Source organism: Pygoscelis adeliae, unplaced genomic scaffold, assembly GCF_000699105.1.
Source record: "Pygoscelis adeliae isolate BGI_AS28 unplaced genomic scaffold, ASM69910v1 Scaffold65, whole genome shotgun sequence".
Classification (NCBI taxonomy): domain Eukaryota; kingdom Metazoa; phylum Chordata; class Aves; order Sphenisciformes; family Spheniscidae; genus Pygoscelis; species Pygoscelis adeliae.
The window spans coordinates 3,441,057-3,454,779 of record NW_008824864.1 but is presented as its reverse complement, the minus strand read 5'-3'; the positions used below and the strand labels follow the sequence as shown (position 1 = coordinate 3,454,779).

At 43.3% G+C, this 13,723-nt stretch overlaps 1 protein-coding gene across 1 annotated transcript; it reads right to left on the bottom strand.

Annotated features, from left to right (window-relative positions):
- Positions 1 to 3,453: 3,453 nt before the first annotated feature.
- Positions 3,454 to 12,436, bottom strand: LOC103917239 (cyclin-dependent kinase inhibitor 1-like). Its single transcript, XM_009324353.1, has 2 exons — positions 12,043 to 12,436; positions 3,454 to 7,912 (listed from the first exon to the last, which is right to left on the bottom strand). Exons 1-2 carry the CDS (start codon positions 12,434 to 12,436, stop codon positions 7,845 to 7,847), a joined length of 462 nt encoding a protein of 153 aa, XP_009322628.1. The 3' UTR covers positions 3,454 to 7,844.
- Between the last annotated feature and the right edge of the window lie 1,287 nt (positions 12,437 to 13,723).

Genomic DNA, 13,723 nt, shown 5'->3' with positions numbered 1-13,723 from the left:
GGCCTGATGTGTTTGGGACGGGATGCAAACAAATGCCGCCGGCCACCAGAAAATCCCACGTTACCTCAGGTGTTTCCCAAATCACGTTCTGTGATGGACGCCCTCCTGGTCCTTGGCAGTCCCGGGGGAGCTTGTGACGCATCCTTTGCAAGGCCCCTCTCTCAGGAAGAGCTTTGTGTCTCTTTCTTGGTATATAAAAGGCAATGCTAGTATTATGTGTTACCCGTCTGCTGCTCCAGTTTATCCCTGGAACAGGACTGCTTTGTATGAGGCAAAAAAGTCCTTGTGTATAAGATGCAAATACATATGTATCCCTATATATTTACATATAGATATATGGATACATATACATAATAAATAAGAACATTTATAAATATTTTATTAATTATTAAATAATAAATATGTGTGGGTTTTTTTTTTCCCTGAAGTCTTGCTGGATGAAAGGTGTTGTAACAAAATATTTTATTCATGGCTATGTTTATCCAGACCGTGGCACCATTTTCCAGAGACATCATCTAATTCTAACATCTGAGAAGCTCTTAGAATAAGATTTCGTGGTAACAACAAATAACAAAGGCAGAAAGATTGTGGAAAGGTAAAAAGGCTGATCTTGATTTGCAGCATGCAAGCTAAAAATTCCCTGCGGTCTCAGTCCTACGTCCCAGCCTCCTTATGCTGCTTCGCTGTTTAGTAGGGCTTCTTTTTTTTTAAAGGACAAGACAAACTGTCTAGCCGCAAGAATTTAAACAATGCTTTTAATCTGAGTGAAGAAATGTGCTTGTACTGCTTGACTGCCTTTAAAGTCCACTATTGCAATATCTCAGCAAAAGGTGCATTTGTAGAACGGGGAGCTGTAGCTTAATGTAGCTGCGCTGTAAAGCCTATTTATCTCCACTGCGCTTGATTTACAGTTCTCAATAACCCCCTTGCCATCTTTTTGGCTGAGAAACCTTCAGAGGTGGTGCCTGCCATGGAGGCAGGGGGAGGTACACGGCTCCCCCCGGTGCTGCCCTGGTCCGAGCGGCACTGTCCCCGCCATCCCGCAGCAAAAAGCCAGCTGATAACTGATGCAGGTTTTTAAATAACCTGTGTTTTAAGAAAAGGGAAATGTCACTGCAGCTTTTTACTCTGAAACCAAGGGGAAATGCACGGAACCGCACAAATTTTTCTTGAACAGAAATGAACTTTTACTCCCCAAGGGCTGGTGACATCTTGATGCTCTTTTTACATGGTTCAAATGCCTGACATGAGCCTCTCCACCCTTCGTTTCCACACCTATCCTTCCGCTCTTAGCCCAACATACTCTGGGTCCCGATATTGCTAGTGAGATTTTGTGTGCACGCATCTGCACGGGCACGACAACCGTGTACGAGCGGGTTGTATAAAAGGTTATATAAAACCCTATAAAAGGACAGAGATTCAGATAGTGTCTCTCATTTCCCTTTAGGGGAGACAGCGCCAGATGCCGCTGCCGATAACAGCATCCCTGTGCTGCTCTGGGACCCAGCCCGGTGCCCCAACAGACTGGTGGGGGTAAAGCAGAGTCGCCGGCGTTTCCCATTCATTCCTGGAGCTCCTTGCTTTCCTCGACACGCCAAAACGTGCATCTTGTGGTTCTTGGCTGTACGAAGCATTTGATACGTGGCTTGTAAGGTCAGAAAGGTTGGCCGTTCCTGGGTACACACATTTTCTTAACACACGTTTGGGAGGGTCTATGCACTGTGTCAGCGAAAACAGCTCCACACACAGATATACATCCACATATTGGAAAGAAGGGAGACAGATGGTCTCTATTATCCCACGTAACCAAACGCAGGATGCAGATGATCCGAAACAATTAGAATGGGTGTTTTCCTATCACAGAGTTTTAAAGAGATTTCATTCATCACGTACTTAGTGGCACAGCTCCAGGTCCAAGGACATATCCGAGACAGGGATTTAAAAATATTCATAATAAAGTTTTTCTGCTCAGTATAAAGTTGTGATTTTAAAGTGTAAAATGGCTTGACTCTTTAAAACCAGAAGTAAGTGCTATGCACCACCCTGATCCTGTGAGTTTCCCTTTTCCAATGGGATCATGAGAGTCTTTCTCCACTTTCTTCATGCCAAGGACCACCTAAATTTTTAGGAAAATGAGTCAGCAGACCAATTGTATTACCGCTGCCACAACAGTTTCATTTACAGCAGCAAAACACTGGGCTGATCTTTGCACATCTGTGTATTTTCTCCATTTTGCCTCCTTGCTGCTGTGCTGTGAGAATGTGCATCGTTTCTATTTTTGAAAATAGTTTTAATTGGTATGTGGATCCTCTCCTGAAGTTTCAGGGACCAGTAGAGGTCCCCAGCCAGTGCTGCAAAACACTCGCCCGGGGCACTCCCTTCCAATCACCAGTTTACCTTGGCCCATCAGCGTTGCAGTGGGATGAACTACTGTCTTTGGCCTCTCGCCGATGTAATTGCGCAGGAAGAAATGTCAGGTTCATACCAAGCTAGGAAAAATATTTATTTAGCAGGTGCGTACATGTTGGTTTTACCCCCCCACCCGCCGAAGCTGCTCAGCGCTTTGGAATGCTCCTTGCCTTTACGGAGGGGATTAATGGGCAGAGTGAAGGTTATTATCCTACAAACACAGCTGATCACATGAACCCGCCACTTGTCAGTGCCTCCTTATAAGACAAAGATATGGGTTTGGAAAAGATCATTTGAAAGAGGGACCTAGAGAATCAGACCTTTAAATCCGTATTTAGTTCCCGAGCTGATTGTTTTTCAGAACTGCTGCTCCTAAGTAACTCCTCCAGTTCAGCAGAAGTCATTGTAATAAAAAAATCTGTGTGTATGCATGCCATATATTATAAATCACTTTGTCTCCTATTGAAGCACAGCCACTTCTGGGTAAAAACACGGCAGATGTTTAACATGTCATGTCACAGCAGCTCTCCGTAGCAGATTTCAGCGGGACAGGAAGAATGCCATGAAACTGCAAGAAGGATTTAGTTAGGCGAGACGTAATTACCAAAGTTGGACTATGTCCAGGACACTGGGGCAAACCCTCCTGCCTTTGCAAATTTGATTTTAACAACTTTAATTTTAAACACCTGATAGTCGTATTTCTTGCCAAGGGAACAGATTGCTGAAAGTAAGAGGCAGCATTTCCTAAGCAAAAAAAGTCTCAGAAATGAAGAAAGGAAAAAAAAAGTTTCCTCCTATATGGTTTGTGACACCTCAGTGGGAAACCATGAAATAGCCACTGCAGAAACACATTTTCTGGGCTGTAGGTCAGCTCAGCTTATACTACCCCACAGCCCGAGACAATGTTTTGTGAGTGGAAGTGATGAATTGTAGAAAGTGGAACAGCACAGGGGGATCAGCGCAGGGAGGCGAGGTCAGAGCAGCGCAGAAACAAAACAAGAAGAACCTGCCTAAAAAGAAGAAAATTCAACTTCTTTTGCTATTAGAACATATTTATGCACCAGCATTTATTGATGACATTGCAAATATCCGCATCCGACAACCAAATGGTTCAACACACCGGCTTGCTTATGTGGAATTCAACTGTGTCTGCGGCATTGCAACAAAACAAGCGGAGCAAAATGAATACCTGAAAGAAAGCACCTTGTATAACAGAGACCCTCTGAATCTCAGGAGAAACGTTGTTGACCTTGGCTACCCCTGAGATTTGTCATGTGAACAGAGCAAATCGCTTCTCACAGCAGTTCGCAAGCTTTGGAATAAGCAAGGCCCGATCCTGCTTTAGTGCAGCGGGATGGAGGTGACTTCCCAGGCTTCCTTCCAACCAAATATTTCTGTGATATTAAGGCCTATTAACAAGGATCCAAAAGATAATGGTAAAATAGTAAAGCATCTACTGTAGCAAGTTGATAGCTTCTCCAAGGAAACCAATACTACCCTACAGAAGGGTATTTCAGAATAGCTTCCAGAGGAGTTGCTTTAAGTAGAAGAAAGCTGTACTTGCATCACCCTGAAGATAACTGGGAGCACGTGGAGAATCTCTTTTCCCGGCTTTTTCGCCCAAGTGAAACAACCTTCTCCAATTGCTGCTGAAAGGAATTTAATGAAATAATCCATACCTGAGAGATTATTTCCATGTTTGTACCAAACATAAAACAAGTGTTCTGGGACTTGCTCTGTCCCATTTTCAGCTCAGGTTGTGTTGCACATGGGACACACTTATCTCGGATGGAAAAAGTCTGAACTACTGATTTCCCTAATGCGTACGCTGGTCACACCATGGTATCAGCGGAAAACAGGTTGTGGCTGTTGAGTAATATATGGCCCTGAGTCACGCATGCAGCTTATATTCAAAAAAGCGGAAGGAGGAGGGCTCAGGTAGACGTTAATTGTACCTACTTATCAGCATACCAAAGTTACAATATGCCGTGGGTTCCTGATGCAGTCTCCCTTCTGCCTTGTACTGCTTACACAGCCACACAAGACCTTAAACCAGTGCTGCTACCCTGGCTTTAATGCCCAAAGTCTGAACACATCCCCTTGCTTCTCATCATGAGAAAGTGCCACTTTGGGGTTTGGTTGGGTGGCCACAGACCCCTGCAGCCCATCAAACTCACGGGTCAGCAAATAAGCCCTTAACAGCTTTGTTACAGGATTAAATCTGGTACGTTCAACACACTGTTTATGCCCAAGGAACGAAGCAGACCAAAGCTTCAGTGTATTGCTTTTTCAATCAGGTCTGCTGCCTCATTTAAAGAATGGGAATATTTTCGACCCACCTACTATTAAAAAAATATTATTATTACAGCTTTGCTACATACTGACATATACTCTTGTGCATACCGTGTTAAACAAGAAAGTGCAATTCACAAGTTGAGCAAAATGATGAAATATTCCATGTTTCACTGTTTCCTCATCAGCATGGTAATGAAACACAGATATACTTTATCTACCCTGGTGATGATGAAGCTCAGACACTAATCAGAGGTTTGTTGTTAGTTTTGGCTGTCACACACACAAAAATATAGCAGAAACCATTTTTCTTTATCTTTTAAAACTCCTGTAGAAAGGAAGCAATGGCTTTACACAGTTGTCCATTTATTCTGTAGAGTAAAAGGACTAGTACAAAACATCCAGCCTCACTTCTCCTCTGGTGTAAATAAAGGTGGTTCCACCACGGATCAGTGGAGCTGTAATACAGTGTACACCAGGGGAGGATTAGGCCCTCTGCTACAAGTATATAAATTTCCCATTTCAAACACCGGTATGAAAACAGTATTTCCCTCTCCTCCGCCTTCTTCTGTGTTACTGTGTTATCTTCATCTCCAATATTCCATCATTTCAAAAAACATTAACAAATGTATAATCAGCAAGCAGAAAGACATCACGTTGTCTAATCAGCAGAAAACTCTTTTCTACCCTAGCGTTGAGCTCCCAGTCACAATCACAGCTAATTAAGATGCTATAAACACGGACAGGCCAAATGTTCAACCACAGTCTCCACCTTTCAGTCTGAATATATCGAAGTTCCACTCTAAGGCCAATATCTGCATTGGTATCCAAAACCTGTTACTGATAATTTAAATAATTGTTTTACGAATTCCTATGACATTATAGTGTCCTGATTACAAAGCATTTAAGGCAGATACTTCCTTTTAAATGTACGCTTAAGCACTAAGCTGTTTTGGAATTAGTATGAAAAAAAAAAAGATCCTTCCTTGTTTCTTTGGGACAGCAGTACATTGACAGTCATTCTTTCTCCTAATAAAGAGAAGCATCCCTTTTCCCCTTGAAAGAAAAAGACTCAGCTACTTCACGATAACCTCATGCATGGCAGACTTCAGGGCTTTTATGCACAGCTTGTGCCATCCTGGTCAGAAAGTAATTCTGCAAGTAACCTTGCTACAAACCAAAAAGGTGCACGGTGTCATTGGTCTGCTTTAAAATCACTAACACATGGAGAGACAGTTGCGCAATTTTTCTTAATTAGAGAAAATCACCACACTTAAAAAAAGAAGAATAGACTGTTCTCATCACAAGCAAAGTTTAAAAATAAAACCAAACATACAAAAAGCCCAGTCCCACACCTTTATGCTACAACACAACAGGCTGAAAAGCGTGTAACAGACTGGCCTGGCCCACAAGCACACTGAAGGCTCTGCGAGCAGCAGTTGCCAGGTTGGCCCTCATCCTGCTTCATTTGGGTAAAACTCCCTTTGACATCAGCTGGAGCAAGGTTTGTTCCTAACTAAATAAAAAATTCCAGAGGGAAAATCGTACCTCGTGACTCTTGTATGTAGCTGGAAACAGGCTCTGATCCTGCAATTTGCTGAGCATCTTTATCTCAGCATACAGAAACAGAGTGAAATCACTGCCTTGTGCCATTTGGGGGAAAATCAACTATTATTTATGTCTAAACACTTGTAGCTCTTAATGGGAAAAAAGAAATGCACTAAACCCTCCTGAAGTTGCATGTAATGCAGGGTGTATGACTTGCTTACACCACTTCTCGTGTGTACACCTGACACACACACACGAGCACGCTGATTTTTACCATGCAAAAGAAACCTTAGTTTGTTTGGATTTGACATAAAAAGCAGCAGTCCATCATCTCATGTCGTTCTAAACCCCTGACATTTACAGAGCTCTTTCCAAACGAGTTCATTAAACACTGCGTGCATCTTAAGGCCATATGCAGCAGTGTAATTTAGAGCATATATTTTATAGGTTTCTTTTTCTGGTTTACCCGCTGATTATTATGTGCTGTAAAACCTCAATTATCCCAACTAGTCAGGGGAATAAGAAAGGGAAATAAAAAGTAGGTAATGGAAAAGTATATGTTAACAGATGCCATGGAAAAGCAGTCCATGCAACACCAAGACTGTTGCACGTGTAACATTTCAGTGTTATTAATGCCCTTTCTCTTCTTATAGAAAGATTAGTAGTATAAATAAAAAGCACAAAATGGCAACTAAACTGTCTCCCTCATTCTTACTATGTTCTTACAACCAGCAGGCATTTTAAAACACTGTGGACAAAAGCACAGCAAATTTTACCTTCCTTTTCACCCTGAAAACTCATAGACCTAGATGGAACAGCACAACCCAAAATACAGGCTGGATTTGGCCCAGCTGGTAACAGGAATGACTTGAAAGATACAAGAATATATCTGAAAATTTCTCCCCATAACATATAAGTTTAACCACCTAATTCTTGCGGAGGGGGCAGATATACAGGGCTAAAATGGCTGCTGATATAAATGGAAACTTTCCCAAATAATTTCAGCTGTCTCCGTTTACAGCCCAGCAATATATACGTTTGGCACCCAAGCGCTGTCACTTATGCCCTGAATAGTTGCAAGCACAAAATTCTGTACCTGAAAAAAAAAAAATCACAGAAAGGGCTAGGAATTTTTTTTAGTGTGTCAGACCTGTAAAGCTGAGATGGTGAAACTTAGTAAGCCGTCCCTGCTAAAACCAAAAAAGAGGGTATGTAAAGACGTGACAACATCAAAGACCCCAACTGTACAGTGACTTGTCCAAGCACATTATTACACGTATACAGTTGTTTTAACTGTTTACCACTTTCTCACGTACGGTGCACGTTAAACTGCTAGCCTTAGCCAATTTCTGTAGTGTCCAAACTTGCTTACCAGTGGTTTTTAAGGCCAGTAATTTCTCATCAAAGTGATTCCAGTTGATTTGGCCTGACCCCATCGCAATGAAAGTATTTTCTGTTTTCACTGCTGCTGTCAGGAATACGTCTTTGTGGGATGCCCCTAAGTGTCTGCAGCCTGCACACCCGGTTTTTGAAGGTTGAGGAAGCTTGGCAGATGTTTCCAAGCTCTCCAGTGCAGAGCAATCCTCTCCTTGCTTTCAAGAAGCTGACTTCTTCGCAGCAGCATGCATATTCATTTTGACCTGCTTCTTTGCCGAGTAGTAATCTGGAGAACAACACATAAACAGAATTAACGCTATGACACTGATAACTGCTGCTTTTCAAGAAATCTCTCAAATCTCGTTTTCGTGTTGAAGAAGTCATTTAGACTTCTCTATGGCTCGTGAATGAACAAAACTAATACCTTTAGAATGTTCCACATAAAGCTATGTAATACCAAGCAAAACAAAGGAAATGTGCTGGCTTTTATCCAGTTGAGATCAAAAGACTTTGGACGCTCTTATGCAAGCTGAGCAATGTGACATTTCACTCCAACTTTTAGATCCACGGCTGCAGTGCTTTCCAGACATAGGCTTTTTTTTCCTCCTTAAAAGTAACAAAAAATACTCCGCAAAATAACATCAGAAGAACTATATATATGGGGCGCTTTATTTCTGCTTATTAGATCAAACTGCAGATTCAAGGAGGACTGCATAAAACCTTGTACTATCACTGAATTATAACTAATTCTTTGCTCAGAGAGTAAGCACTGTGGCTGATGAGGAGAACACCCATTACGTTTTCATACGTACGTGTGGTTGAATCTCTGTTTCAGGTGCAAACGTAAATCAACCTTAACTACAGAATTGTAATTACGACACAGGAGTTTCCCTATGAGTTCTTTCTCTGCCTCCCAGCCTCGCACAAAAAATACGTACTTTTTTCAGGTAAATAAGGCAGAATGAGCTGAAATGGAAGGTAGATGCTTATTTATATTTAGAGTTCATGGGGTTTACCTGGTAAAAATTGTCTGTATTCACAGTAATGAATTTGCTCCAATTTCAGTTGAGGATGTGGGCTCTATGATATTTAAAACTGAGCTTTCTGTATAGTCAAATTGGCAACACCTATCGAGTCCTAGCAGCACAAAGTCTTGCATTAATTTCAATGCAGAACATTATTGGCAGGATGGCTAGAGTTCCGTAGACCTTCACAGCCAAGCTTGTGCAAGGAAAGTCCTGCAGCCAACCTCCTTAAGGATACGTCTGCATGGCACAGTGCAATGGAGCGCAGCCGTCCCTGAGCTAGCCCTAAGTTAAACTTCTGGAGCAGGACGCGATCCCAAGGAGAGTATATTCTCCCGGGCAGGAGCGTGCACTGCTAACTCAGTAGAAAAGCAAATCCCGCCATTACTCTAACCTGCTGTATTCTCTCAGTGGAGCAGCAGAGGAAAGGAATACCAGTAAGAAAAACAAACTTACATTACCAAATGTAATCCTTACTACTTATTTCTCCTATTTAAAAGACTTCTATATAGCTATCCTCCATTTTATTTTGGGAAAAGAAATGCATTAGGAATTACGCTTAGTAGATGAAACTCAGAAAAGACTTAAATAGCTGGTATTCCCATTTCTGCCTGTGAAGAATTTTAGCAAGAGCCCAACTGCTCAGATGCCCACATAACGGAGCCTACTTTCAAAACTGATAGAGGCGCTTAAAATTAAGCCAGGGGGATGCAGCTTCCCCAGAGCCATATTCAGATGGTCTAGCCTCCATCTAAGATGCTAAACAGAGTCCATGGAAATTGGCTGGCTTGCCTAAGGGACCCTAAACAGCACTTGCACCAGCATAAGTAAGGTACTGAGGAGGATGCTGCCTGCAGCCTGTCAGTAGGAAAGCCTGGCCACAGGGAGCTAGGAGGGAAAGATTTCTGTTGTTTAAATATACCTACCTAAATACCTGCTTTCCTTTCCTCCCCATTTTCTCCCCAGCCATCTTGCATGAACTATCTGCTTCAGAAGTAAGACCAGCTAGTGAAAACATAGGGTTGTTACCAATTTTCTCTCTTTGACCTTTTGCAAAGGAGACAAGGATGTACGAATGTCTTCCAGGAGAGCCAAGGCCTAAGTGTATCGGACTGAGGCAAGCCAAAAAGTCTGGAAGAGAAGAAGAGGAGTGAAGAGCTGGCATGGTTTGCCAACCTTGATTAGCAGGGGGGAAAAAAAAAAGAAAGTAAAAAGTGAAAAAGGCTTATAGCCTGTATCTGAGCTGCTTTTGAATTTGAGGCTCTCCCAGAAAAAAGAGCAGAACCACACTGGGTCCGCAATGAAAAAGAGAGAATGGAGATGGAGTAAATCTACATAAAAGGGTTGGGAGATAGAAGGGAAAATCTACTTTTGTACTGGTTAGCTCTCTGCATGTCTGAGGAGTCAAATGCAGCAGGAAAACCTCTGCTCCTTCCACTCTGGAGGCGCCAATGCCCACAAAACCCCATGGTTGGTTTTTAATATATCGATATTTATTTAATGGGCCACAGCTGTCTTTGAAAGTCTAAATTAAACGCACATTGTTGGATCTTAATGTAAAGCATTACAGTGTTCTTGTTGACCAAAGCAGAACGCAGATAACTGAGTTCAAATCCAACCTCAGATCCCAATTCTAAACTAACCTTTCATTACAGGATGGCAGAAGATGAGCGAAGGGGTGGAAGCATGGGGACAGACCATATCAGTATGTGTCACTTTCCCTGGCTCAGTTTTGCCTGAATTGCTTCAGTCGTGCCCAGAACGACAAGGTTCCTGCAGCTAGAGGGAAACTTCTAATGCATCCTTCAGCTGGCAGTAAGAAGGGAGGGGGTAGGGTGTGTGTGGGGGTGTGTGTGTGTGTGTGCGTGCATGCCTGTGAGAGAAGGATTGAGAGACGGACTGATCTCCAAGCTTCACCAAAAGAGAAGACTGCAAACGATTTTCCTGGCCCACCTTGCACACCCAGATTCCTTGGGGAGAAGGGTACTGTTGTTAGACTAAAGTGTTTTATGAAAACCCATGCGGGAAAGTGTTAAACTGTGCAGCGTGGTATCTTGGTTTCCACATCCCCTGATGAAATGTTTCTTGCCTGGGGAAGACAAAACAGAAGAAAAATATCCCCTGGAAATATCTGCATAATTTACTCCCACATACCTAGTGAGAGATTTACAGTTGAACAGCAGTTCCCTCAAACCATCACAACATTGTGCTCTGAATTACATTTCTGTACTCCTACCTGTAAATTATACTGTTAATTAGTTAATGGCTGTAAAGTGCTTTGGAGAAGAAAAGAGCACTCATTAAATATCATTGTTCTGTACTCCAGTGTGCAATGTTCCACTGTTCATTAATCTCCATCCTCTTCCTGAACCTCTCGCTAGCAATTAAGTTTCATACCCTCAAATAGCAAATTAGTCTATTGTCTGACTTAACCGAGATCAACATCACTGTTCAGAAAGTGTTTCCTGAAACCTTAGCTTCAATTATCTTCTAGGCAATTTCAAGCTGGTGTCTCACATCAAATTCCCAAAAGAAAATCCTTGGTCTACATCTTGAAAACCTCAGTCTTGGATAAACCAAAACCCCAATACAGACAAGGGAAATCTAATATATGGGATCAGATTTTTCAAACAAACTCAAATCCCGTTGAGAAGAGAAAATGAGGGGCCAGATGTTCAGAAGAGCTTAGCATGCAGGATGCTGAGGAGTTTCAAAAACTTGATGCTTTTTTATGGGTGCTGAAACCCACTCCTTTGTACATCTGGCAGCAAGTCCTGGTGAGAGGCATTTGAAAACCTAGCCCCTTCTGCCGCCTGGCCAAGTTTAAGATCGATTTGCCCTTAAAATTCCTGGATGCCTTCACTGAGTATAATATCCAAGCTGAAGTTAGCAGGAGACCTGGCTGCTTTCTCTGGTTTCTGGTCTTCCTCCTAGGGCTTAGCTGGCGTATTGAACTCGGGAAAGGGTGCACACAGCCAAACGTACGAGCAAGCAAAAAACCAAAAACTCCCATCCGATGGGCAACCCTGTTTTCCTGTTGGGTTCCTGCTTGAGGAATCACCTCACTACTTTTCTTAGACTGCCTTTTTAAACATCTAACCCTACTAACCATCCCAACTATCCTCCCGCAAGAAATGGTCGTTATCTTATTGCTCTCTGACAAGCCCTAAACAGACCCCCAGGGCCAGGAGGGGGGTTGTGTCACGGCACCTTTGAAGAACACAAGCCCCATGCCCATTGATTTAGAGTGTGCCTTCCTCCTCTTGCAGATGCTTCTTTGAAGGTTTTGCACTTTCTTAAAGCAAGACTGGTTTACGGGCCCACCAGATAATTTCTAAGCAGCTGCTGGGACCAGGTTTGATCATCTGAGCTACACCAGGGTCTCACACACCTGTCAAAGCTGTCTGTCTTCTTTCCTTCCCTTCTGAGATCCTCTTGCCTCCTGTTTTCTCAGAAGTTTTGGGTTTCTCAGTCAGTGCCACCTGGGCAAAGTGGTGACTCTTGTCCTCCCTGCTCAGTGACCCGTTCAAGTGCTGCAGTGGTCTCTGAGCATCTCCCACCATGCAGCTGTGGTAGAAGGCGGGCACCTTGTGGCCCTCAAGCTCTTCCCACTGCAGAAGCCCCTCCATCGGCACATCCCGGAGGAAATCGAAGTTCCACTTCTGCTGGGCCCCCTCAACACTGTGGCGCAGCATGTGCTGGAAGTCCTGCCACAGCTGCTCATGGTCTACGGGGCCAAAGAGGTTCCTCCGGGCGCGGGTTGTCTTCCCCAGCCTCTGCTCCATCTTCTCTCCCTGGCGCCGCTCTCCGGCGAGTGTATACAGCAGTGACTCCCTGCCAGGGACAGAAAGACCATCAGCCACCCTTTGCACATTCAGTTTAGCGGGCACTGCATACTCTTTCAGGGGAGTGTGGCAGTAAATCTAGATACTTTTGATCCCACTACAGGAAATCTTGGCTTATTTTGAAGGAAATTTATCCCAATCTCCAGTCCAGAGTGAGAATTCCCATCTATAGGGTATGTCTACAGAAGGATAGGGAAGGGTGAAAAGCCCTCACCTCTTTTGTGCACCCTTATTTCAGTATACACTGAGTGAGGGCTTGCCCTAAGGGGACAGAGACCCATGAGGAACTGGACAACATCCCTTGAGGTAGTGCAGCAAAAGACAGAAAACACAGAAGTAGTACTTGGGGAAAAAAGCACAATGGATCCCTTTAAACAAGGGAAAGCAGCCTGAAAAGGAAAATTTCCAAGACAATGAAGGGTGATGGCAACCAGTAAAGTACAGAAGACATGTTTAATTTTACAGTGAAGGTGGTATCTCTTTCCTGACTACTCTTACCATTTGTTTTGCAGTGTCAGCCAAGTTGGAAGCTAAAGATGGTCAGAGCAATCACCTGTTTCTTGCCTGACATTTTCATTCCCTTTTCTTGAAGAAATTGCATGAGAAATAGTCCCAGTCACAGATGAAAACAGTCTTTCCTACAATGTCAAATCCCAATCAAGCATCAGTAGGTGGAATTCCCATTTGGTGGGACAGAAGAGATGGGGTTTGCACCCTCCTCTGGCAGGTAAGGTGGGGACACAGCAAGGTGGAGAAAAGAAATTGGGCATTTTGCAGATTTCATAGGCCAGAAGGGCATAAATATACCGAATACATTCACCCACTAATTCCTGCACCAGGTCTTTAATTTGTGGAAGAGTTTGAAAATATATCTTAAAGGTCATTCAATTCTTTCTCTCTCTGGATCCACAAAACTCAGCCCCTCTCACAAGCTGTGATGCAAAGCAGTGGACAGGCTAAAAAGAAACCTCAGAGAAACATTAGCAAACAGCCAAATTCTGGATTTGTTGCGCTACTGAATTCTGAAGGGTATAGAGAGTTAGGGAACAGAGCTGCGAGAGGTCAACTGGTGATTTGTCTACAGACCGTGCAAATAGTCAGAGCAGCAGAGCTCCTGCAGAACCTCAAGCTTTGGGCTTGGTCTCCAACATCCCAAAGGGTGCTTCAGCCACAGCAGACACAAACTCAGATGTGACTGGTATAATCACCGTCCCACCCCCCCTCCCC